Source organism: Pieris brassicae, chromosome 11, assembly GCF_905147105.1.
Source record: "Pieris brassicae chromosome 11, ilPieBrab1.1, whole genome shotgun sequence".
NCBI classification, from domain to species: domain Eukaryota; kingdom Metazoa; phylum Arthropoda; class Insecta; order Lepidoptera; family Pieridae; genus Pieris; species Pieris brassicae.
The window spans coordinates 1536216-1563636 of NC_059675.1; the positions used below are offsets into that span (position 1 = coordinate 1536216).

Genomic DNA, 27421 nt, shown 5'->3' on the forward strand with positions numbered 1-27421 from the left:
CTTGTTTCCTTAAATCTTCCCCACGGTATTTTTGATGTATTTATATAATGCACTATAACACTTTTTGTTTTTGAGCAAATCACACAACTGGCGGCGGGAGCCCTATATTATATTTTCTATATAATAGATAATCTAAACAAGCTATATTAAGAAAAACCAAAGAGCTATCTAAAAAAAATTATCGACAGATTATAATAAGCTATAGTATATACTTATATAGCTGTGGTCGAAATGCATTTACAAACTTTCTTGTCTCTATCTGTTTTGACAATTACTTAAATTATTAGTAACATTTTAAAATTATTAGTGATATATGTTTAATAACTAGAAAATATTGTAATATAAAATGACACACGCATATTACGCGGACGCATGGAGAAAATCAAATAGGCGACAAAGAGTATGGTACACCGAACATTTGATGCCGGCTCTGCTGGCTGCGAAAGAGAAACGGGTTAGAGATATCGACACTCTTATAGCTATGACGCAGGAATTAATCGATGTAAGTATTAAATGGGATATTTATAGAATAAAAATTCTGATAACATAATTGCCAGAGACATAGACGCATACCTTACTATCTACTTAACGTGCTTGAAAAGTTCAATGTAAAATCATGCCAATAATAGTGTTGTTTTATTTGATTTGATTTATTAGATGGACACCTACAATGGTTGAGTATGTGTATATATGTCACTGGGTATCTCAGTATAAAAATACAATTTCAATTTGTGCACAAAGAGCAATTCTTCAAGTTGACTATCATCTTCTATCTTTCTTCTAATATGTATAAATCTCCTGTCACGATGTTTGCCCGCGATGGACTCCTAAACTACTTAACCGATTTTAAATAAAATTGGCACACCGTGAGCAGTCTGGTCGAACTTAACAGATTGGATAACTTAGATCTTTAATTTTAGTCTTATTTATAGATTATTGCAAATTATTTGTCTATAATGAATTGACAGTCACAATTATCTGTTAACTCCTAAAGACTAACAGATGTCGATACTTTTCGACTGAATTGAGTAAGTAATCAATGGCACTGCTATGGTAAACCGACAAACGTGTCATATAAGGTACAATTCAATATCATGATTACCACGTGTTATTGAGGCTAAAGTATAAATTTAATTTATTTTGTAGTCAACGAAATACCGTGAAAGTCTTAGTATAGCCAACCACGTGTCACTTAGACCGAAGTGTAAATCAAATTCAAATTATAGTGACGATAATACAGTGAAATTATTCTTTCGTGTCACGGTATTAAGGCTAACTAAAACCACATTAAGGAGAAACGAAGTTCGCGTGGGCAGCTAGTAGACCGTAATAATAGTAGTAGGGATTCCCGGCGACTGCCTCACGTCAAAGTTCCCAAAAACTTAAAAATCCAATGGTTGGCCAAACCTAAAAAAAAAAAAAGTTTGTACTCTACCCCCACTAAACAGGCCGTGTGGAGTAGAATGCACTCACTCCTGAAGTGATAGCTCTAACCGTTCCAGAGATAGCTTTCCCAAAACCCTTGCTAATTACTTACTAATCACCACCTTATCAGCTACGAATGCATCGTTATCTACTTTCCTACATTCACTAACCCGATCTATGGCTCTAAAAGAAAAATAGAATAAACTATGCCTAACCTAACCTAACCTACGGGTCTAAGCAAACAACAATAAATATACCTAACCTACATTAACACCATTATCTATAATAAAATTGGATGTAAGGGTTACATATTTAAATAAAACATTTTTATTCCAGGTATTATTCTATTATTTATATGTCCATTATATTTCTATACAAATTTACTAGCACCGTATCATTGTTCTCTGAGTCACACGTAAAATTTCTAAGGAAGTCTTCTAATCTCATCCCCCTGAACTTGTAATATATGTATACCAAACAGTACTCTCCGCACACCGCCGATAGGTAATCCTGAACCGTAAGGCTATTGTATCTCCACATGCAACAATTCCTCCTTAAAAATCCTTCTATTGCATCAATAGGTTTACGTCCAAACGAATCAAAGTATTCCCCAACTCTTTCAACGTTTATATGAATAGCCACCCAATGAGACCCCGGCTGTGAATCAGGGTCAAGATTGCATATGATAAGTGCTGGCACCTGAGCATACATCGGCAATCGATTTGAAGGATATACGTTGCTCTGGAGGCTGGGATGTATTCTACGAAGACTCATTTGCACTTCTAGCGTGTTCATACTTTAATACGCGTTTACTCCCCTACTCTTTCACTCTTTTACTGACTACATTTATTACTATCAATTCATATTTGTACCAATGTATTTAAACACACATAATATGATCTCAACATAAGTAATGAGTCTCTTTGTAAAAAGAAATAATGAAGGTAAATAAAAACCATGTCATATCCGATTACATTATATTTTATTATTCTTAATATCATAATAATTACATAAGTGAATGCTTAACTACTATAATCCACACATACATTTCTGTTCTTATCTATTTCTATAATATTTGAAAACTCTGCGTAAACTACACAGTTAATTGTTTCAGTCAATGCGCTCTCGAATCTTACTTCCATTCTTACACTACCATGGCGTACAAGATTCCAATGCACATTAGAGTTAGCCGACAAGTCAGGTGTTAAATCAAAAGCTAGTAAACAGTACCCATTTGAATATTGCTCCCTCGATATTCCATTACCTTCGTTAAGAAAATGTATACCGGTGCCTGAGTACAGGGTGTGGTATGCGCTAGTAAATACATCGTTTGGAAATGATGGTTGTAACGCTTTTGAAGGTATCTGTTGACCATCTATATATATACTAAATGAGCAAATACCAAAATTTTCAAAGTTGAAAGGATTTTTACCATAACTACCGTTGAATGCTGTATTATTCACAAAACCTATAATACATCTCTTAGGAACCTGTCCTAAAAATATATCCTAAATATACCCTGCACACCAGATGGTATGGTCAGGACTTTCACTTCACCTCTTGTTATAGGATATTTAGCCGTAGTAGTGGCAAGAACCTTTTGATGAACTATTAGTATTGATGGATTAATTTTTGCTCTGCGTATTATTAAAGTTGCATCTGTTATACAGACTTTGTACTTATTATCTGCATTCTGTGACATGAGGTTAAATGTTTCTCTCGATCTAACTAATTTTATAGATAATTCGACCCCGTTAATGAGGAATTTATCTTGATTGAATATATCCCCATGTAAATGCCCAATCATTTCAACATCCTTACCATCCTTTGAAAGTTGTTGTCTTTTGTAAAAGCCCTTGTTTGCCTCATTAGTTTCATTCATTTTACCAGCTGTATCCTCGTACCACAAACCACATGTCAAATGTGATTGTTTGGCGGATGATGAATAATTTAATAGAGTTTCTATGAAAGCACGATATGCATAAGTATTATTTGGGGCTGACACAAGTTTTTGGTTTAGGTAAACATCCAATTGGTTAAATAAAGAATGTAACCAATTATTGACTGGTGCCACTACATTAGCTGCATTAACTGCAGAACCGTCTTGATTTTTTATTTGAGCCTTGAGATGGAGTAGTGTATGCGAAAGGTCTATGTAATCATCGCCTGTACCAGGTACTTGGAATTCGATGGGTCCATCATCACTTAATGAAGAAATTGGTTTGTATTGTATCCAGTGTCCATATTCGATACTTGTGTGGAAGGAAGAGCAAACAGATCCAATTCAGATTTAACGCACTCACATGAATGATTATGAATAAATGACATTATGATTAGTTTGAAAATATATCTTTGGAAATATTAATATTAATATTGTTCCTTGTTTTCTTTGAAGCGCCTTTCACTTTGAGGGGTTAAATTCGAATGAGCTCATTACAATATTTTCGTCTCTTATTAACACCCGATCCAGTCATAAGTTTATCAATTTTGGTATCAACTTTGCGTTTAAGGTTAGAACTAGCCTCTTTCAATCGATTTTTAATGGATTCTTTAATAGGACGACTAGCTACAACATCTGACAAAAGCCCAATACCGCTGTAAATGGAAATGTAGATTATATTTTTTTTAAATGAAGTTTCACACACGATGTACCGTATTGAAATGGTACCGCATTTCCCGTGGTTGTTCTTATATCTATCTCAATAACATCAAATTCTCTTCTCATTACCGGTAAATAATGTGGTGGTGAAAATATATGCATTTTATTTGAACCATATATGTATTTAGCAGGATCTAAGGGTATAATTCTCAATAGGGGTGTCATGACATCACCAACAATTTGTGGTTCTATAATATCGCAATACACAAATAATTGTGATTGTAACCCCAAATGTAGATTAGCAGGGCGTTTACCGATATTATGATTTACTAAATTGGTATCTGGCTCAAATCCAAGTTGAAAGCTCAAATTAGGTGATAGAGATAGTGAAATTGTTGATGGATCCTTTACTGCAACAGAGACAAACTTTGACACGGTGTCCTGGCGAAAACTAACTTTCTCTTTCGAATTTAAAGCAATAAGAATATTTTGTATATTATCATAGTTGGTGGCTGGTATATGGTTCTTATACATTAGTGTGGTCTCTTCGTTATTGATGGTAGTTTTTTTACTTATGTATATGATATTTTCATGATCTTGCACCGAGAACATAGTAGAGGGATATTGAAACTCAACTATACCTACCATCCATTCTCCTTCTAATGTAATGGCTTTAGGTAGTTTTGTAGAAAAATATTTCCCGAGAAATATTGTGTGGAACTATTGCTGAGTAAAGTTAAATTTAAACTTTCCTTCATTGTAGATTTTTAATATTCGACAGTAAGACCCAAGAATTAAATTTGTTAGGATATCCTTTCCATTTAACTAATACTTCCTTTCTAATACCGCTTTTACGTGATCTGATGATTTTATCAATTTTATATTCGGAAGTGGGGGAAAAAGTTATTTTTTGTAGTTCTTTGTCATAAAAAGTTCGTGTTATTGATTCATTTTCTAAATCGTTTAAAGTGTATACAACCCACGGGGAACGATCTATAATCGAAGTAATGATAAAAATTTCATTACTCCAATTACTTTCATAACCTTTTTGAAAAACATGTTTGTATTTTGTAATTCTTACATAGTCACCAACGTTAAACTTAGGTACTTTGTTTAAACTTGAAATATAAGTCTTTTCATCATAATATAAATTCCGCCAAACTTCCATAATGTTTTCCATTTTAACATCACATGGTCTCATCTTGATACTAGAGTGCACACTGTGATTATAAGAACTAACCAAATCTTGTAAAATATCTGTATAGCGATAAGTATTCTTATGTGTAAAATAACGCCACATTTTCATTTTCAATGTTCTCTGAAATCGTTCTACTATACTTGCCTTTATATCTGGATTATTTGTAGTGTAATAATGTATATTTTTACGTTTTAAATAAGTTTGGACATCCTTAGATACAAATTCCGTACCCTTATCTGATTGAATATGTCTAGGAACAGTTTTAGCTTCATCAAAGATGCTAGTAAAACACGTTTTTATTGTGCATGAATCCTTCTTTTTCATGGCTCTAACATAAGCATACTTACTAAAGGCGTCAATAACACACAAAATATATTTATATCCATCATTATATTGTATGTAAGTTCTTAAATCACTTAAATCAGCTTGCCACAATTCATTAATATTTGATAAAATATATTTATTACGCGGGATTTTTTTTATAACCGGTTTATGTAATGTATATGTTTCTTGAGACTGCAACCATTTCGAAACATCACTTTTTGAAATTTTTCCATTCATTGCCTTTGTTAACTTATTGACACTGCTGTAACCGGCTGGATGTGATATATCATAATAGATGCGATGTAAGTCTAATACGGGGTCCATTTCTCCCAATCACTTTTGTTTCTCAATTTGTTGATGTGTTTAGATTGTGTTGGAGTTGAAGAAACCTCAGTTGGTGATTCTTGAATCAATGTTTTATCTTTACTATTAAGGTCAGATATATATTTGATTCTTTTCAGATTACCAATGTATGTTAGCGGTGTATTTATATCATTTAAAAACTTGGCGAATATTTCCCAACCGATTGAATCGGATCTCTTCGAGGGTCGTAAGATGTCATTCGCTAAATCTATAATATTACTCCCTGGTATCTCTTGTCCACTAATGAAAACTGTTCCAATTTTATTCCATTGCAATTGATCTGTTTTATTTACTATTGTATCCATCAATAATTCACCCCTCCTCATATAAGTTTTAGGAATTAATTTTAATATTTCTTTTGGTTGTAACCCATATGCGATGTCTTCACCCGTTGGGGGTTGTTTAACATTTAGCATTTTTTCATTTTCACTAGTAGTTATATTATTGATGTTACAGTTTTCGTTAGTATTATCATTTATTACCTTTTCAGTTATTGTTATTTCTTGAGGTTGACGTTCTTCCATGGAGTAATGTAAGTATCTTTGTAAAATTTGTAGATAAAGCGCCCATTTTTCGCGATCATCCAATTTACTTGATATAATTTTTCCCATTTCTAAATCCAATCTACTTTGCGGTGTTGCTTTATTTTCATTCTGATGTTTGAGTTTATCAATAAAGTCTTGCTCAACAAGAAGCATTTTTTTGTGTTCATTGTGATTTATTAAAACAACTTACAAGGGTGCTTAGAATTGTACCCAAAATTATTGGAAGAAAGGACCCTCCTTTTTGTATTAATATATTTTTTCTGTATTCAAAACTTTTTCCCTTACTGATCAGATTACGTAAGAGATTTTTAACTTTTTTTAATTTTGTTTTTGTATTCTCTTTTAAAGGTACTTTTCCTTGTAAAACATTGTGAATACATTCACATAGACAGTTAATTTCTTGATTATTACAAGACTTTAATAATATCCTACGATGTTTGGGTTTTAATTTATGTAAAGCTGATAACAATTCCTTATATCATTTAAAAACTTGGCGAATATTTCCCAACCGATTGAATCGGATCTCTTCGAGGGTCGTAAGATGTCATTCGCTAAATCTATAATATTACTCCCTGGTATCTCTTGTCCACTAATGAAAACTGTTCCAATTTTATTCCATGATATGCGTTGTTATTCGTTGATACATGGTTCATTACTGACTTAGAGTGGCTGTTTACAAAGATACTTATACCTTTTCATAGGAACATATATTGTACAAAAATTACTAGATTCAAATATTTTAGATTTTATGCGGCGAGCATCATCAGTGTTTTGTTTCAAATCAATCATTAAATAACCATGAGCTTCTTTAGTAGCATCGGTATATGAATCTTCAATAAACTTGGTATCTTCCGGTGAAACTTGTCTAGCTAGAAATCGTATTTGTATTTTGTCACGGGGATTTTTAAAAATAATAAATATAATAAATATTATATAGCGGCTGCATTTCATCATAACACCATGTTATTTCTAAAAAAATCCCATTACATATACTACTTATATGCTTAATGAAATTTACAACAAAGTTAGATTTTCCACACACACTAGGTCCTGCTACGATGGCAGCAAAGGGATGAATAAAATGAATCATTATTTTTTGACTTCTGTCTTCTTCAGGGAAAGGAATAAAACTAAGTTGATATTTTAAAAACAATTTATTTATATGAAATATACAAAAAATGTAAGTGTTATATCACAATATTAATGTACACGTTTATACATTATACATGTACAAAACAAATTTATTTTACATAAAAATTTACAATTTGTTATGTTTACAATAATGATTAACTTAATTACATACTATTGATTTGGTAATGACCTATAGGTAACGTATCGATTTTGTTTCGTAAAATGTACCGCTTAGTGTCATTAAAAGATAAACACACCTTATTTATTTCCTGTGTAAAAATTTTATGTTTTAATGATCTAAACCGATACATTTTACAATGCTGTACGTTTTTATTAAACTAACACGACTTATAATTATCCAACGTTAATTTTTTAGTGACACATTTGTTAACACCCTTCGCCTTAGTAATAATTTTATCATCTACCTGTAATGCATACATATTTGATCGCAAACCCATAAATTCTGTAAAGATTTTACCACAATCTTTAAAATAACCTAATTTTTTCTTATTTACTTGAGGAAAATTAAAAACATTGTTTGGATCATAATCTGATGTATCGAAATGTGTACAAATGTCTGGCTTTATATCATTATAAAAGTTACTCGTAAATATTTGATAAATGAGACTGTCAGTATCTGTATACAGTAGTTTCAGATTTGAAGTAAATTTCTCTTTCATGTAATTATAGTGGAAATCATACATCAGTGTTTTAGATATATCTAATATACAAAATCCGAGATAAATAGGTTTATTATAAATTAATTTCATTTATTCTAAGAATCTATTCAGTAGGATAGCTGTCTGCTCAGAAATCTTTGCGATCTGTTTAAGATAACTAACTAACTAACTAACTAACTCCATGCATTAAAGAAATTCGACTAAGGTTTTTTAATTGATTATTTTTTCTTTTGCGTTAGTTCGGTGGGAGTTGTTGTAGGGATGTTCAAATACATATGTATATGTTAAATGAAACTCTTTGAGTTTGGCCCCAAGTGTGCGATGCTTATTAACATAATTATTAACTAAAATATATATACTGTTACGAGCTAGGGGATCGGATAGAAAATGCCGTAGATTTCTTCAAGGGTTTATTTCTTGGTAATCAACGAGGAATTTATGAACACAAATTAATCGCAGAGATGCACTAATTACACACACAAAACAATCACTAATTACTTCACTTATGCACACTTTATCACTTGTATTTACTTTATTCGCACTTTATCGCTTCGGTGTTTCGCTCTTGTTATCGCATTCCAAACTAAAGGCGACTAGTCGCGTTTCGGCTCGCTTATATATCCCTGGGAATAATTCTAAACAATATTCGAGAACTCTCTAGGCGGGCTTGCTACTGAGTAGCGATTGTACAATTCTAGAAAATTCCTTCATCAAAGGGGTATACTAGGCCTGAAAACGGGTCTCCTGAAAACTGCACCACTCTACCACACATGTTCTGAAACCGACTGAATAAAGGTTTCAGCTTCCTAAAAACTAGGGTAACATTATGGAAATTACAATTTTCTAATATGTCATTGACCCTCTCCTGAAACGGTCAAAATTCATATTACAGCCTGCTAAAAAGTTCTCTAACTAGTGGAAAAATGTAGAAACATTGCAGTCGACCCGTCTTCGTAACAATACTATGTAACTTATCTAATATTAGGTTACATAACTCGTGACGCAATTTATTTTGTAATTTATCCTTAACAAGCAAAATTAAAAGTTATTCCTTCTTATCTAGTACCGACATTATTTACTTGTTTACGAATAGATTTATAACGAACCGGCTGCGCAAGCAAAACCCGTGAGTCCTCGTATTGTGGAGCAAAGTGAAGATCTCAATCTGATGAAACCTATTGAACCCGAAGTGCTGAATTTATTGTATGGTAGCACAGAAAAGGGTGCTGCTGAAAGATATCTTAAGGCTAGGTACAAAAAGGCACCCGAAGATAAGTAAGTATTACCTTGAAAGTTCTTGGCAAATTAAAATTTCGTTGGGAGGTCGTGTACTAATGTCAAATACAATAATAACACAAACTTAATATGTACAGAGGAATCTCTATAACTCGAACCTCATTAAGTCGGAAAAACTTGCCACTCCCTTCCGCTGAACCGCGGTATGTCTACAATTATTAAGACTTTGTAACTCGAACAAAATGTTATTTCCCTACGAGGTATTGATAATACATATTTATACTCTGTAACTAGGATTTCATAGAGGCGACTCCGTAAGTCATAGGTAATATAATGACATCTCACTTGGAATTCCCCAAAGTAATTGTAATAAATTTCAAAATTATGTTCGGGTTCAGGGCTTCTTTACTGTTGTTTGACGTTGATCATACTGCTCCAGCAAGTTCTGAACCATTAATAACAAATAGGAAGCCAGAGTTGCCATCAATATTCTACGAATTTATGTCGAAAGATGTGATGATATTGCGCATATTTTCAATATTATTTTATATTCAGGGGTCTGCCCAACGTTATGGAAGACATCCCGCGTGACCCCAGCTCCTAAAGTTAATTGTAGATGCAAAGTCGAATAACAGGGCTATCGCGATTCTGTGTACCCTGGCGAAGGTGTCTGAAATGTCCTTACACTCGTTAATGTTGCCTAAATGCATTCCACATTGATATGTGGAATCTCCTTTCCAGTAGGCCTTTCATAGATCACTTAATAGTAATCTATTGGCGTTGGCTGACCGATATCGCGAGAAATTGACAAGCGTTGTCAGGTAGATGTAGTAAATTTGGATTTTTGCAAAGCGTTCGATCGTGTAGACAATGACATACTTCTCCAAAAGTTGACCGCAATTGGGTGTGAACCTGTTCTGCTTAAGTTTTTTCTAGTTAACATCAAATCGTAACTAATATGTTAAATATGGACAATATATCGCGCAGCCTTATCCAACAAGTTCTGGTATTAGCCAGGGTTCAAACCTGGGACCGTTGCTATTTTTGATAACGACCTTTCAAGCGTTATTAAATATTCCAACGTCCTATTATTTGCCGACAACGTTAAGGTTTTTAGAGTAGTTAAGACTAGCACTGACGGTCTGTGTATGCAACTTGATTTGGATAAACTGCTGCGTTGGAGTAAATTAAATAAACTACACTTTAACTATGATACATGTGATGACTATAAAGAGTACTCTGCGACTATAGCATATAGAAAACTCCGCGACTTGGGTGTTTTGTTTGTGCCCGTTCTTTCATTTGCTCCATGACGATACCAGATGCTGCATTTAGGAGATTGGGGTTTGTCCTGCGAAATTCAGTTGGCCTGTCGGACACTGCCACTAGAGTGCTATATTTATCATTAGTAACGTCAATTCTTGCAACCAGCTGCGTCATATGAACCCCTTATGAAAGGTAGGCTATGGGGCTATTGAAAGGGTGCAAAAGAAGTTCCTTAGAAATATGTATAAAAGAAAATACAATTTTTATCCTTACCTCTACCCTACTAAGTTCTTGATGGGGGTTTTAGGGTATAATTCATTAAAACTTCGTAGGGATTTAGCTGTTATTTAATTTGGTATGAGCGTAATTAAAAACAAAACGTTTGTTGTGCTGGGGGAGATCGTGAGACTGTATGTTCCGGATAGTTATTATTATTAATTTATGTTGCATGCATAACTATTTAGTTACAATTTGGCCATGCATTGGCTAAATAAAAATACACTTAGAAATCGCGCCTCAATAAGTCGAAATTACAGCAGTTCCCTTGAAATTCGAGTTATAGAGATTCCACCCTATAATCCTTATTATAGCACTCGAATATAGTTATTTTCATTAAGCTGTTTTTTTTATAAGCTGATACTATTAGTACAAACCATATGTATGTCATGTAAACCAGATACGACTGAGCAAATGATATACAAGTTAATACTAGTTTTTATAAATTGTATCATTAGTTTTCCTTACAAAAAGTAAATTTAAACGCAATTTAATCAATTGATCGTTGGATGAGGTAGGCCAATTGATTTATGATAAATGTTATCAAATATGCTCATTCTCGCATATGCGAACATAACTGCACTAACGACGTGAATTTTCGTATTTTTTTTAAATCTCATTAAGCATCTGCTAAATCGATAATACTTTACTTCTGTATTAGGAATATAACTTGAAAATAACTTTTTAAGATTTTACTTCCGTGTCGCAACCAACTTTGACTATGGATGGCAACAAAAGCAGGGTCGAGTGGCTCGAGACGTGAATCGTGGGCGTTGTGCGATACTACGGGATACGTTCTATCGCAAAAACAATCTAGGACCAGATCCCATACATTACTCGCAACCTGCCGGCGGCGAAATATCGATTTGCAGCGAATATTCATGTCATTTCAATTAAAACACGTTAAGATTGCCATGGATAAGAAAAAATGGTTTGATGTCTCGCGTCAAGCTAAATTTCAGACAAATGGTTGGACAGGTGAAAGCTGGATTATATTTTATAATAATAATAGCCATTTCAGATACTTTTACACGAACACGATCTATTCTATGTTAATCTTCTTTTTGGTATCTGTGTGTCCTTTATTTGACAAGGGCCACCAAATATTGCCATTCCAGTCTCTATACCATTAACAGTTTCTTTAATTTGGCCTTTCCAGTCTCTATACCATTGACAGTTTCTTTAATTTGGCCATTCCAGTCTCTATACCATTAACAGTTTCATTAATTTGGCCATTCCAGTCTCTATACCATACACAGTTTCTTTAATTTGGCCATTCCAGTCTCTATACCATACACAGTTTCTTTAATTTGGCCATTCCAGTCTCTATACCAATAACAGTTTCTTTAATTTGGCCATTCCAGTCTCTATACCATACACAGTTTCTTTAATTTGGCCATTCCAGTCTCTATACCAATAACAGTTTCTTTAATTTGGCCATTCCAGTCTCTATACCATTAACAGTTTCTTTAATTTGGCCTTTCCAGTCTCTATACCAATAACAGTTTCTTTAATTTGGCCTTTCCAGTCTCTATACCAATAACAGTTTCTTTAATTTGGCCTTTCCAGTCTCTATACCAATAACAGTTTCTTTAATTTGGCCATTCCAGTCTCTATACCATACACAGTTTCTTTAATTTGGCCATTCCAGTCTCTATACCATACACAGTTTCTTTAATTTGGCCATTCCAGTCTCTATACCAATAACAGTTTCTTTAATTTGGCCTTTCCAGTCTCTATACCAATAACAGTTTCTTTAATTTGGCCTTTCCAGTCTCTATACCATACACAGTTTCTTTAATTTGGCCATTCCAGCTTAGTTGTCTTCCTCCTTTGCATTTATTGTTGAACACCAGTTTATTGTTCCACTTTTCTGTTTGTCTTGTCATGTGTCCCGCCCATTTCATTGTAACATCTGCTACCTTATTTGCTCTTCTTACCTATGTATTCTTTATTATTTCCCTATCCATATAGGATAGAAAATGTTTTATAGATGTGCAATAAATAAAGACACTTATAGCAAAAAACATATATTTTATTATTTACAATAGTTCAACTTTTATTTACATATTAACAACAGCAAATGTACCCACGCGTGAGGAGGCATTACACTGTCTATCGGAATAATCACATAAATGTATACATGTTAATTTACAATTCTCGTCTCCGAGACGTTTTAATGGACAGATCTGTTGAAGAATTACTCAAATCTAATAAAAAATATAACTACGATATTGTGACGTAACTATACAAAGCGAATCCGTCCATCAAAACATTAAAATTAATTAACCAAGCCCGCGTACGGTACCGACAGCGGACGCGTAAGTGCCGTTTACGAACGCGTACGTACGAGGCCGGCTTCGTACGCGTACGCGAATGCCTAATACCGTAAACGGTTCATACGATCGTCAACTAAATGTCGCTAAAATAAATATGAGACGCTTTTGTTCTTTAATCGATAATATTTACATTCAGTCGCTTGCGACTGATATTCGTTTTGACGTAGATTGTGCAAAATATGGGAAAACCTAAGTCGAAACACGTGGCTTAAAAGTGCAAGGTTACAAGAGTTCTACTACAATTTATTGCCAAATTTAATAAATTGGTCAATCGCTAATTTTAAATCAATTTAAATGTCAGCGTATTAGGTCCGTTAATTCAATAATTAAACTTGACATAGAATACGGGCCAATTCACACTGACTGGCTTTTGTTATCAGCCGTACGAATCAATTATCACAAAATCAGTCTGTCGCATACATACTAAGTTTGTACTGTCAACTGATAACAATATCACTATTGTTAATTCAATCGAGAAACTTAGTACATAAAGAGATAATGAAAATTTTTAATAGAAGTTTTAATAGATTTTAACAAACGAGTGTAAAGATTAGCCGGACATGGTAACGAGGCAGCTAATTAAACAAAATTTAACCGTGCTGTGCTCGGTTTCTCTACAGCACAGAATATAGTAATTCTTTCCTACCTTTATAACGTGCTTTAAAGCGAAACGTTATAAAATTCTCAAGTTACAAAACCTGTCGTTCATCCTGACAAAAACATTCGTACAATCTCATTTTTTTCCGCAAACAGTCGCCATTTGTTATTAAAACATCGAGAGCGTTAAAATTGTTTTTGATTCGTTTAAACAAATTGTTTGAATATATCAGTCTGACAAAAACGTAAAATATATAAAAAAAATCTTATTTTATCGCGAAATGTTATTAGATGTTTCAGACATACTACTTTACCGGTTGACATGTTCAAGCCACATCCGGTAGTTGAATCGTATCCATACCAACGGCTGTCGTCTCAACAATTTGGCTACGTGTGACTGACGCTAGGGGCGGGCAACGCCGGGGGTGGGCCGCTAGTCCAGTTTACAAGGGCGTGTTGAGGGAGCTGCGTGGCCTGGAAGTGGTCTTTGAGCAGCGCCTGGGAGAAATTGCAGTGCATTTGATACGCTTCGTTCTCGCGCTCCGTGTCACCCGCGAGACGGTAGAGGTCTGGAAAATAATTATGTCAAATTTAAGAGTATAGCGAACTCTGGGCATTTTTATTGTCAATTCTGTCAACAACCACATAGGAATCACAACAGCCTTTTTGACAGTGCACGTGTTGTATTCAGCGCCAAACTTAAATCGAGTTTCAGGAGCTATCAAACTATTTTTTCTGTCATTAAGTCTGACATATTTGACAGCGCTCAAAACGTGATTGTGTCTTAAGATTCGATTTAAATTAAAGACCGAAGTCTCGACTCTGAAAGTTAGGTATGACTGCCGATTTTTCAGCTATTTTATAAAAATAAATAAATTAGGAGCTAAAACGTGTTTTAGGTCTGGGCCTAATCTAATGATCTAATGGGCAACTAGGTGATCATTCACCCGTGCCTGACACTCGCAGTCGACCTGTCGGGTCTAAGGCAAGCCGGTTTTCTCACAATGACTTCCTTCACCGTTAGAGCGAATAATTAATACGCACATAGAAAGTCCATTGAGGTGCGGCCGGGCATCGAACTAACGCCCTCAGGGGTGAGTCGCACGTTGCAGCCACTAGGCTTTTATATGATTTATGTATATGACGGCGCCACTATCAATATTTTGTAAAACTGATGGCGCCACTATCAATGTTTTGTAAAACTGATGGCGCCACTATCAATATTTTGTAAAACTGATGGCGCCACTATCAATGTTTTGTAAAACTGACGGCGCCACTATCAATGTTTTGTAAAACTGATGGCGCCACTATCAATATTTTGTAAAACTGATGGCGCCACTATCAATGTTTTGTAAAACTGACGGCGCCACTATCAATGTTTTGTAAAACTGATGGCGCCACTATCAATATTTTGTAAAACTGATGGCGCCACTATCAATGTTTTGTAAAACTGACGGCGCCAATATCAATATTTTGTAAAACTGACGGCGCCAATATCAATATTTTGTAAAACTGATGGCGCCACTATCAATATTTTGTAAAACTGACGGCGCCAATATCAATGTTTTGTAAAACTGATGGCGCCACTATCAATATTTTGTAAAACTGATGGCGCCACTATCAATATTTTGTAAAACTGACGGCGCCACTATCAATGTTTTGTAAAACTGACGGCGCCACTATCAATGTTTTGTAAAACTGATGGCGCCACTATCAATGTTTTGTAAAACAACGTGCAACGGGCGATTAGTCGAACGATCGTACGATGTGTCACTCGATCCCCACTACAGAACCAATATAAAGCAGCGCGCGCGCACACCTCGGGCAGTCGTTCATCGACCATTGCCCGGTGCACACGTTACGTAATTACTGAATAGCCTTTGAAATCTTTACCTATTGAATTTGTTTATTAAAATCGTATTGAATTAAGAGACTGAAATTGGAATTGGAATAAATCAAGTGATTGGGAGAATTCTTTGTGTCTGTTATCTTAAGAATGTCGGGGCCTGACGCTATATATATATATATATATATATATATAAGCTATTTTTATACCTTTGAGAATAGCCGAAGCCCATAGTTGCACATGCACGTCCGGTATCTTACTCGCCAGTTGCATAGCCGGCGTCACCATATTCATGCTTTCGCGGGAATTGTTGATAGAGAGGAAGATATGGCCCAAGAGTACGAGTGAGCAGGACGTGAGACGATTAAGGTCTTCGGCGTTCGCCATTTTCAACGTTTCACGTAAATACCGTCTGAAAAGTAAGAAAATTATTGTGACATACGTTAAGTTGTTCTTCCCTCATCAGTCTCGTATCAACGCATTTGCGAGGCTTCTGGCAATGTCCATGGGCGGCGGTATCACTTATCATCAAGCCTTTTGTCACAATATTTATTTTCTTTATAAATTATTTTTAAATAGTTATATTAAAAGGATGTTCATGAAAATATAACGTTTAATTTAAAAAGATCTTTTATAAAATGAACATTTATTAAGCTATAAAATCATTCATATTCGTTAGTTGTATCTTATTTCCTTGCCTTTTGGCAAAATTTTTGAAAGAATTCCCAACATTTCACGGATTGTTATTATTATTATTACATCTTTCAATCCTGAAGAATGATCATAGTGGTTAAATAATAATTCAGGTATTTAGATATTTTTTAAATTGGTAAATATTTTTAAAAATTGAAGTTATTAATATTTTAAAATATCAAACGAATTAATAAAAAATATACAAACTTGGCTTCATTATATCTCGCTTGAAAGAACGCCTGTAGGCCTAGTACGTAGTAAGACGCGGCGCGAAGGCCGTGCGCGTACGCAGGTAATGCTTCGGGACGCACCTGAAAAAAACAATTTTTACTTTTTGAACATGGTAATCCCTAAAAATGCTGAACAGGTTTTTATTAAATCGCCAATAACGACTTTTTTATGTAATAAGGAGGCAAACTCATGACTCAAGATTTGATTTCGTTATATTTATCATACGCGATTACTTTTATCTCAGTGACGTCAGTTGAACGGAAGATAGACACTCCCTCTAGAGATTGAGATCATGTGTTTTAAGAAACCTCGGAGAGAGACCAGAGAGAAGAGAAGAGTTTAGTCATTTAACCGACTTCAAATTATTCTCTGCGTGAATATCTCAATAACAACCAAAACATTTTTGATTGGTGGACACTTCTGTGGCGTCAGACAAATATTTAAACACTTGCGAAACTTAGTACAAGTTGGTTATAGATCTTACTCAGTATAGGTCATGCTGATAATCTAATTTATTTAAATTCGGTTAAAATCGTAATTGCAGTCAATTTTTTACTTACTATATCTCTATTTTAAAATAACTACTTTAAAGTTATACATCTTTGGCATAACAATATTAAAATCTTTTTACATTTTTTCTCTTTAGCCTTATTCTACTTTTGAAGAAAAAACGATACCAACAATGGTAAAGTTTTATTAAATTGTATATTATCTAGTCAAATAAAGTTTATTTAAATATCACAAAAAATATTTCTAAATAATTAAAGAAATGGATTTATTTTTATTTTAAATTAAATTAATTTAAATGTAGACTATGCTAAATTCAGGGTGTCTGTAAAAAAAAATTCCCCTAACGCGCCAAAAGAAGTATAACTTCAAAAAATTCGAATAAAAATTTAAATGACAAGACAAGGCCTAACATCTTTTCCACAGACTAACTAATCATATTAAATGAAATGACAGTTGACACAATAGATAATCATTATTTACAAATATGTATTGTATTGTTTACCTGTTCCATAATTTGGGCTAAATCATTGTCTCTCCGTCCTCGTAGATACACAATAGCCAGATTCAATTTCGCAAACATCCACAGATCTCTCTCTTGTGACATCTGAAATTCAATTAAATAAAAAATGAAAAAAAAAACCTAAATTAACTTAAGTGCCAAACAGTGCTTTAAAGTGTCTTAAGATAGATTTGAGTTTTAAGGGTTTTATTCTCAACAAAAAGATACGTGAGTTCGTATCAAACAGCCAAGATAAGTTAAATAACACTCACGTGTATGGCGGTGTGGAACTGCGCCTCTGCGGCGTCCATGCAATTCATGGACATGGCGTACAGGCCCAGCAGGCAGTGCAGTTGGGGAGTATGAGCCGCTGCACACTGGGCTGCAATATCAAAGTATATTAATGAACTGTGTAATTTTAAATTATAGATATAACTTGTGTGTTATGTGGTGTAAATTAACAAAAATACATACAATTTAATGCCTACCGCCTAGAATAAAAAGTACTCAATGGTAGAGTAGACATTAATTATTTATTTATAAATTTTACTAACGCTCAGCACACTGATACATTGCATCTGCCGGGGTGATTTGTGAAACAAACGTATACAAAAAATTCATTCAAATCGGTCCAGCCGTTTAAGTGGAGTTGGAGTAACAGCCTAGCATATTAACTAAACAACGCAATTACAGTGGCAGAAATCAAAATGATAACACATCTGACATAAAAAATATTTCTTTAAAAATTAAATTGCTTGAGTCAGTCAGAGCTAAATTCATACTGTTATTGTTAATAGACTAAGCTGTTAATTGAACTGCTTATTAAGCCAGTTAGCTGCGACATATGTATAAAAATAACTCAAACACTCCATTCTAAAGAATTGATCTCTTTCTTTAAGAGAAAACAAAGAATATTTCTTTAAAAATTAAATCGCTTGAGTCAGTCAGAGCTAAATTCATACTGTTATTGTTAATAGACTAAGCTGTTAATTGAACTGCTTATTAAGCCAGTTAGCTGCGACATATGTATAAAAATAACTCAAACACTCCATTCTAAAGAATTGATCTCTTTCTTTAAGAGAAAACAAAGAATATTTCTTTAAAAATTAAATCGCTTGAGTCAGTCAGAGCTAAATTCATACTGTTTTTGTTAATAGACTAAGCTGTTAATTGAACTGCTTATTAAGCCAGTTAGCTGCGACATATGTATAAAAATAACTCAAACACTCCATTCTAAAGAATTGATCTCTTTCTTTAAGAGAAAACAAAGAATATTTCTTTAAAAATTAAATCGCTTGAGTCAGTCAGAGCTAAATTCATACTGTTTTTGTTAATAGACTAAGCTGTTAATTGAACTGCTTATTAAGCCAGTTAGCTGCGACATATGTATAAAAATAACTCAAACACTCCATTCTAAAGAATTGATCTCTTTCTTTAAGAGAAAACAAAGAATATTTCTTTAAAAATTAAATCGCTTGAGTCAGTCAGAGCTAAATTCATACTGTTTTTGTTAATAGACTAAGCTGTTAATTGAACTGCTTATTAAGCCAGTTAGCTGCGACATATGTATAAAAATAACTCAAACACTCCATTCTAAAGAATTGATCTCTTTCTTTAAGAGAAAACAAAGAATATTTCTTTAAAAATTAAATCGCTTGAGTCAGTCAGAGCTAAATTCATACTGTTATTGTTAATAGACTAAGCTGTTAATTGAACTGCTTATTAAGCCAGTTAGCTGCGACATATGTATAAAAATAACTCAAACACTCCATTCTAAAGAATTGATCTCTTTCTTTAAGAGAAAACAAAGAATATTTCTTTAAAAATTAAATCGCTTGAGTCAGTCAGAGCTAAATTCATACTGTTTTTGTTAATAGACTAAGCTGTTAATTGAACTGCTTATTAAGCCAGTTAGCTGCGACATATGTATAAAAATAACTCAAACACTCCATTCTAAAGAATTGATCTCTTTCTTTAAGAGAAAACAAAGAATATTTCTTTAAAAATTAAATCGCTTGAGTCAGTCAGAGCTAAATTCATACTGTTATTGTTAATAGACTAAGCTGTTAATTGAACTGCTTATTAAGCCAGTTAGCTGCGACATATGTATAAAAATAACTCAAACACTCCATTCTAAAGAATTGATCTCTTTCTTTAAGAGAAAACAAAGAATATTTCTTTAAAAATTAAATCGCTTGAGTCAGTCAGAGCTAAATTCATACTGTTTTTGTTAATAGACTAAGCTGTTAATTGAACTGCTTATTAAGCCAGTTAGCTGCGACATATGTATAAAAATAACTCAAACACTCCATTCTAAAGAATTGATCTCTTTCTTTAAGAGAAAACAAAGAATATTTCTTTAAAAATTAAATCGCTTGAGTCAGTCAGAGCTAAATTCATACTGTTTTTGTTAATAGACTAAGCTGTTAATTGAACTGCTTATTAAGCCAGTTAGCTGCGACATATGTATAAAAATAACTCAAACACTCCATTCTAAAGAATTGATCTCTTTCTTTAAGAGAAAACAAAGAATATTTCTTTAAAAATTAAATCGCTTGAGTCAGTCAGAGCTAAATTCATACTGTTTTTGTTAATAGACTAAGCTGTTAATTGAACTGCTTATTAAGCCAGTTAGCTGCGACATATGTATAAAAATAACTCAAACACTCCATTCTAAAGAATTGATCTCTTTCTTTAAGAGAAAACAAAGAATATTTCTTTAAAAATTAAATCGCTTGAGTCAGTCAGAGCTAAATTCATACTGTTTTTGTTAATAGACTAAGCTGTTAATTGAACTGCTTATTAAGCCAGTTAGCTGCGACATATGTATAAAAATAACTCAAACACTCCATTCTAAAGAATTGATCTCTTTCTTTAAGAGAAAACAAAGAATATTTCTTTAAAAATTAAATCGCTTGAGTCAGTCAGAGCTAAATTCATACTGTTATTGTTAATAGACTAAGCTGTTAATTGAACTGCTTATTAAGCCAGTTAGCTGCGACATATGTATAAAAATAACTCAAACACTCCATTCTAAAGAATTGATCTCTTTCTTTAAGAGAAAACAAAGAATATTTCTTTAAAAATTAAATCGCTTGAGTCAGTCAGAGCTAAATTCATACTGTTATTGTTAATAGACTAAGCTGTTAATTGAACTGCTTATTAAGCCAGTTAGCTGCGACATATGTATAAAAATAACTCAAACACTCCATTCTAAAGAATTGATCTCTTTCTTTAAGAGAAAACAAAGAATATTTCTTTAAAAATTAAATCGCTTGAGTCAGTCAGAGCTAAATTCATACTGTTTTTGTTAATAGACTAAGCTGTTAATTGAACTGCTTATTAAGCCAGTTAGCTGCGACATATGTATAAAAATAACTCAAACACTCCATTCTAAAGAATTGATCTCTTTCTTTAAGAGAAAACAAAGAATATTTCTTTAAAAATTAAATCGCTTGAGTCAGTCAGAGCTAAATTCATACTGTTATTGTTAATAGACTAAGCTGTTAATTGAACTGCTTATTAAGCCAGTTAGCTGCGACATATGTATAAAAATAACTCAAACACTCCATTCTAAAGAATTGATCTCTTTCTTTAAGAGAAAACAAAGAATATTTCTTTAAAAATTAAATCGCTTGAGTCAGTCAGAGCTAAATTCATACTGTTATTGTTAATAGACTAAGCTGTTAATTGAACTGCTTATTAAGCCAGTTAGCTGCGACATATGTATAAAAATAACTCAAACACTCCATTCTAAAGAATTGATCTCTTTCTTTAAGAGAAAACAAAGAATATTTCTTTAAAAATTAAATCGCTTGAGTCAGTCAGAGCTAAATTCATACTGTTATTGTTAATAGACTAAGCTGTTAATTGAACTGCTTATTAAGTCAGTTAGCTGCGACATATGTATAAAAATAACTCAAACACTCCATTCTAAAGAATTGATCTCTTTCTTTAAGAGAAAACAAAGAATATTTCTTTAAAAATTAAATCGCTAGAGTCAGTCAGAGCTAAATTCATACTGTTTTTGTTAATAGACTAAGCTGTTAATTGAACTGCTTATTAAGCCAGTTAGCTGCGACATATGTATAAAAATAACTCAAACACTCCATTCTAAAGAATTGATCTCTTTCTTTAAGAGAAAACAAAGAATATTTCTTTAAAAATTAAATCGCTTGAGTCAGTCAGAGCTAAATTCATACTGTTATTGTTAATAGACTAAGCTGTTAATTGAACTGCTTATTAAGCCAGTTAGCTGCGACATATGTATAAAAATAACTCAAACACTCCATTCTAAAGAATTGATCTCTTTCTTTAAGAGAAAACAAAGAATATTTCTTTAAAAATTAAATCGCTTGAGTCAGTCAGAGCTAAATTCATACTGTTATTGTTAATAGACTAAGCTGTTAATTGAACTGCTTATTAAGTCAGTTAGCTGCGACATATGTATAAAAATAACTCAAACACTCCATTCTAAAGAATTGATCTCTTTCTTTAAGAGAAAACAAAGAATATTTCTTTAAAAATTAAATCGCTTGAGTCAGTCAGAGCTAAATTCATACTGTTATTGTTAATAGACTAAGCTGTTAATTGAACTGCTTATTAAGCCAGTTAGCTGCGACATATGTATAAAAATAACTCAAACACTCCATTCTAAAGAATTGATCTCTTTCTTTAAGAGAAAACAAAGAATATTTCTTTAAAAATTAAATCGCTTGAGTCAGTCAGAGCTAAATTCATACTGTTATTGTTAATAGACTAAGCTGTTAATTGAACTGCTTATTAAGTCAGTTAGCTGCGACATATGTATAAAAATAACTCAAACACTCCATTCTAAAGAATTGATCTCTTTCTTTAAGAGAAAACAAAGAATATTTCTTTAAAAATTAAATTGCTAGAGTCAGTCAGAGCTAAATTCATACTGTTATTGTTAATAGACTAAGCTGTTAATTGAACTGCTTATTAAGCCAGTTAGCTGCGACATATGTATAAAAATAACTCAAACACTCCTTTCTAAAGAATTAATCTCTTTCTTTAAGAGAAAACAAAAAATATTTTAATAAAAATTACATTGTAATTACATAGATGCGTTTTATTGTATGCCAAGCATGGCCCTAAGCCATGGTCGTGTCATTAATTAAATGTATGAAATCATAAAATTCTCACCATCCGGAGGATGCGTGAGCAGATGGGCAGCCCGCGCGATCTCGTTCAACGCGTGGGCTTTGCCTCCGGCCACGAGGCGGCACAGGGCTGCGTGCTCCACCAGAGCCATGCGTAGACGCCAGGCCAGGGCTGCGCCCCCTCGACGCCCAGCGCCACGACCCGCGTTGACCAACCCTGGCTCTTCATTGCCTGCAATAGATCCGTTTACAAAATTGTCTTTGGTCTGTATCATTTTTTTTTTATTATTATTATTATTTACTTAATTAGACCACGACACTGACTTCTACATCGAGGTAAATACAATTGTACGAATTCGTCTTTTTAATAAAATACCAATTTTGTAACAAGCACAAGAGGCCAATCACCTACTTGCCTATTAGATTGAAAAATGAACATGAAACAGTGACTGAAATAGGAGTCCCACATCAAAAAAGGTTGTAATGCCACTGAATTTTTCTTTGTTTTACTCTAGACAACACTCCACAATAGAAAAGCAGCTACCAAAGCGTGAGAGTGCACTTATAACCGACTTCAAGAGAGCTGATCAATTCCACATGAAATTTATAACAAAAACTCACAATTGAGCTTGTCGATCTGAGCCAAGGCCTTTTCGGTGTATTTGTGCGCCTTGTCCATGTAGCCGGCCTGCGCCGAATGCATCACCGTCACCAAGTAGACTAGCACGTACAGCTGCTGCCGAGACAGCCACACGAAGGACTCGCCTCCGGGACTGCCGCCGCATACCGCTGTAATACGGGATACCTCAGTTAATACTTTAATTTAATAGAAATTGTATTCTGGGACTAATTAATTGCAGCTGCCATATAAATCTTAAGGCTGAAATCTATAAAGCATACTTAACTATTCATAGTCAACACCTCACACGGCTATAACTTGCTATAACTGCGTCAAATCTTATGGTGTTTGAAAGTTGATTAAGGTTATTATGATTCAACTAGGATGATAACATTTGGAAGTGTATGTGAGAGACTGGTCTCTGTAACAGGAGACCTGAGTGACAGATAGCCAGCCTACAACCAGGTCAATGTCATAAGATACAATAGAAGAAAATAAGCAAGTGCTAAAGGAAAAAAAAATGGAAACGGAGTCGTAAAAATAAATTTGGTGTGTGTTTGTGTCTGTGTGTGCGCGTGTGTGTGTGTGTGTGTGTGTGTGCGTGCGTGTATGTGTGGGGGGAGTGGGTGTGTTACAGAGTAACAGTTATTAAATCTTCTGTTTCATCATAACTCAACGTCTTCAGCCAATTAGTAACCATTTTTTTACATTCATATTTCGATAGTGGGTAAATGTTAATTTTTTCATTTAATTTATTATACAGGTAACAGCCTAGGAAACCAAAGAATCTTTGCGAGAAAGAAGTTGTCCATCTTGTAATGCAACAGCAAAATTTTTGTTTAATCTGCTTGTTTATATTTAATTCGGGGTGGTAACTAGTTTTATAATGTTGTTTTAAAACTGTGTTGAGAATAAATAATTGACGAATTGTTAACACATCGGCTAGGGCATAAAGCTGGGGCTGGGGAAACGATAAGGAATGACTTACTTTTAACACTGCTTGTTGGGCTCTTCCAAGTTTTAGTAGAAAGTACCTCCCCACACAGTGATACAATAGTTTAAATTTGACTGACATAAAGCCTGACTCTGATTATGAATTTAACTCCATTTAATAAAATCCAATATATTTTTGACATATGGGACTATATATAACAACATTTAGGACTTGACTCGGAATATGATTTAGATGCAGGGTTGTTGGGAATTCATATTAAAAAACCCTGCCTCGCCTTTGTACATCGCGATTTTATTTCTATTTAAGTATACTAATAATCATATATGTAGCATGTATGTGATTTGATAAGTATTATAATAATATTGTTATTATGAATAAATCATAAATTCTTGAAACTCACTGTCATCATCAGGCCATGTCGGTGCCATAATTGTCTGAATGCTTTGCTGTAATTGCTTTAAACAGGGTTTGACACTCTTGACTTGTCCAGCCATTAAATAGTGACACACCTGAAACAAGAATACAATAATTATACTTAAAACATAATGGTTTTTTTTTTTCAATTAATACCACATTAAGTAAATATAAAAAAATGCTTTTTTTCCTAACAATTATGTTTCAAAGGCCTACAAACAAATCAATAATGAAACAAATAAATTTCATAAAAATGTATATTTAATAAACTAAAATTATGTAACTGAATTTGAAATTTGTCAAGTAAATAATAAATCTTGGAATAAAACATGCAATTCAAATTGTCCTTCACATTACATTACAAAAAAACATTAATTCTTACTTGTAAAACAAGAAAGAATACTTTAAGGTATTCCTTTTGGTGTGGACTTCCGACCCAGGACTCGACAAGATGTCCGGCTTGATTTAATAATGGTAAAACTTCTTGAATCTTCTTATCTATTAACAGTAACTGCAACCAAATTGCATATTATTAAGATAAAATTTTACAAAACTAAAATACATGTTTTAAAAAATATACTAAAAATAATAATATTCCACAGTTGTCATATTAATTCAATAGTAAATTTACACAATTACTTCAGCACTTGCTGTATAGCATGTATTATACAGCAAGTGTAGATTATAAATACAACCTCATTAAAATATTTCTCATCTTCATGATTATTGAATCTAAATATCAATAAAAGCTGCTTAGTGTTAAATGTGTTACATAATAATATCTTATTAGAAATGTATTTTATAAGCAAATATTAAAAACATGAATCAGTACATACTGGCCTGTTGGTATAGTGGCTAGATGTGTTAACATCAAGGCTATACACCTCGCCTTTTACAATTTTTTTAAGAAACCGATTTGTTATCATTAAAAAGGTTTTAAGGCCACCAATTTTCTTTCATGACTTATTTTTCTATGTAGTATAGTTTGGGAATTTTACAGACAATAATGATACAAAGTAAGAGTATATCCATTAATATGTTATTAACTAGAAAACTAACAAAACATTTACTTACCATAACCCTACTTAAGAGAAAGAGCACCCTTGTATAAGCAGCGTTTGATATTTGGGCATAATCCACACCTACTCCTAGTAGACTACTTGCTACTTCATATTCTTTTTCTGTCGCATGAATTTGCTGGAATTCAATATAAAATCATGATATTTATACTAGATTATTATAATGGTACAAGCAAAGAACCCTCTATGATAAGAAATTTACTATAAAATTGGTAAACCCTGTAAACCAAACTTAGTTAATAGCTACTGAATATGGTGTGCATTTCAAATAAAATTCATTGAACAAAACTATCAAAATACTAAAACACCTGTTATCAAACATTAAAGTATTTAAATTAAGATTAATTAAACAAGTTGAGTAAACTTCCAAGTAATATATAATAACATGATACTCACTGCTAGTTGGAATATGAGCCTGCAGTGCCAGTAAACACTGTGTTGTGATAATTCAATCGCCTTTCTTAATATAGGCTTTGAATGAGTTGGCTGACCCTGTTGTTCAAACAAATCAGCAAGAACACTCGCTGCTTCAAACTTAACGTCGTCAAATCCATTGATACTTTGAGATAAACACCACTGAAATGAAAATAAATATATTTAGTGACCCAAATTGAAAACATTGTTTATATTTTGCATTAAGGATACTTTTACAAATACCTCAACTTATATTCGAACTATATATATTCAGTCGTTACCACTACACTTACAAAACCTCTTGATACCTAGAAAAGAAATACGGAATAACTTACACTTTGCTCTAAATGAGTTCTCGCCAAGTCGATGTTTTTAGTGTGTGTCAAAAGGATATTCCCAAGTTGTAAATGGGTTCTGGCTTCAACTCTTTGAGGTGGCTTGAAATTAAAAACAGCTTGTAAACATTGAATACAACTTTTTATGTCAGGGGGATTAGATGTTCGAAAATGTTCTGCTAAACCAAGTAAAGAAATATACCAAGCGTCCTGCGTTGACGCCATTTTGACATTTCTGCTTGGAGGGAACGGTGTTGACAACACTTCGGTTACCAATTATTTGTGGTTTGACAATATACAGTTTAGAGTTGCCGTTTTAGTTACTTGAGACCACAGATAAATTTAAGACGCCAGCAGAAAATAACAAATATAAGAAAGCCTAGCATACAGCCCTAATAACCAATAGTCTATACCACCACCAGCATTATGTAAATATATGAATTATATGAAGATGTGATAACATGAATTATATCAGGAATCACTCAAAAACCAACAAAAAGTGAGGAGGTGGTGAGTCGAGGCGATGCGATACTAGAAGACGCGAGTACTAGAGTGTGGACAATACGTCGTGTACGTACCACCTCGTGTCTGAGTCTGGAATGTGGATGGCCAATAAGAGAAATTCAGCTAAGTCAAGAGGCCTTGTGTGCCATAGTCTACTATATATTATCTTGAAAGGAAGTCTGACAACGACAATTGACTAACGATTATTACAATGACATTA

At 33.3% G+C, this 27421-nt stretch overlaps 2 protein-coding genes across 2 annotated transcripts; one reads left to right on the forward strand and one right to left on the reverse strand.

The window, feature by feature from the left end:
• Window positions 1-271: 271 nt before the first annotated feature.
• On the forward strand, window positions 272-13037 carry LOC123715921. The gene is made up of 3 exons (XM_045671292.1): window positions 272-502; window positions 9359-9540; window positions 11733-13037. Exons 1-3 carry the CDS (start codon window positions 347-349, stop codon window positions 11938-11940), a joined length of 546 nt encoding a protein of 181 aa, XP_045527248.1. The 5' UTR covers window positions 272-346; the 3' UTR covers window positions 11941-13037.
• Window positions 13038-13060: 23 nt separating this feature from the next.
• On the reverse strand, window positions 13061-26952 carry LOC123715922 (MAU2 chromatid cohesion factor homolog). Its single transcript, XM_045671293.1, has 12 exons — window positions 26698-26952; window positions 26345-26524; window positions 25944-26066; window positions 25252-25380; window positions 24856-24964; window positions 23503-23670; window positions 22925-23113; window positions 18031-18140; window positions 17762-17863; window positions 16726-16829; window positions 16035-16237; window positions 13061-14548 (listed from the first exon to the last, which is right to left on the reverse strand). The coding sequence occupies exons 1-12, from the start codon at window positions 26920-26922 to the stop codon at window positions 14367-14369; spliced, it is 1824 nt and encodes a 607-aa protein (XP_045527249.1). The 5' UTR covers window positions 26923-26952; the 3' UTR covers window positions 13061-14366.
• Between the last annotated feature and the right edge of the window lie 469 nt (window positions 26953-27421).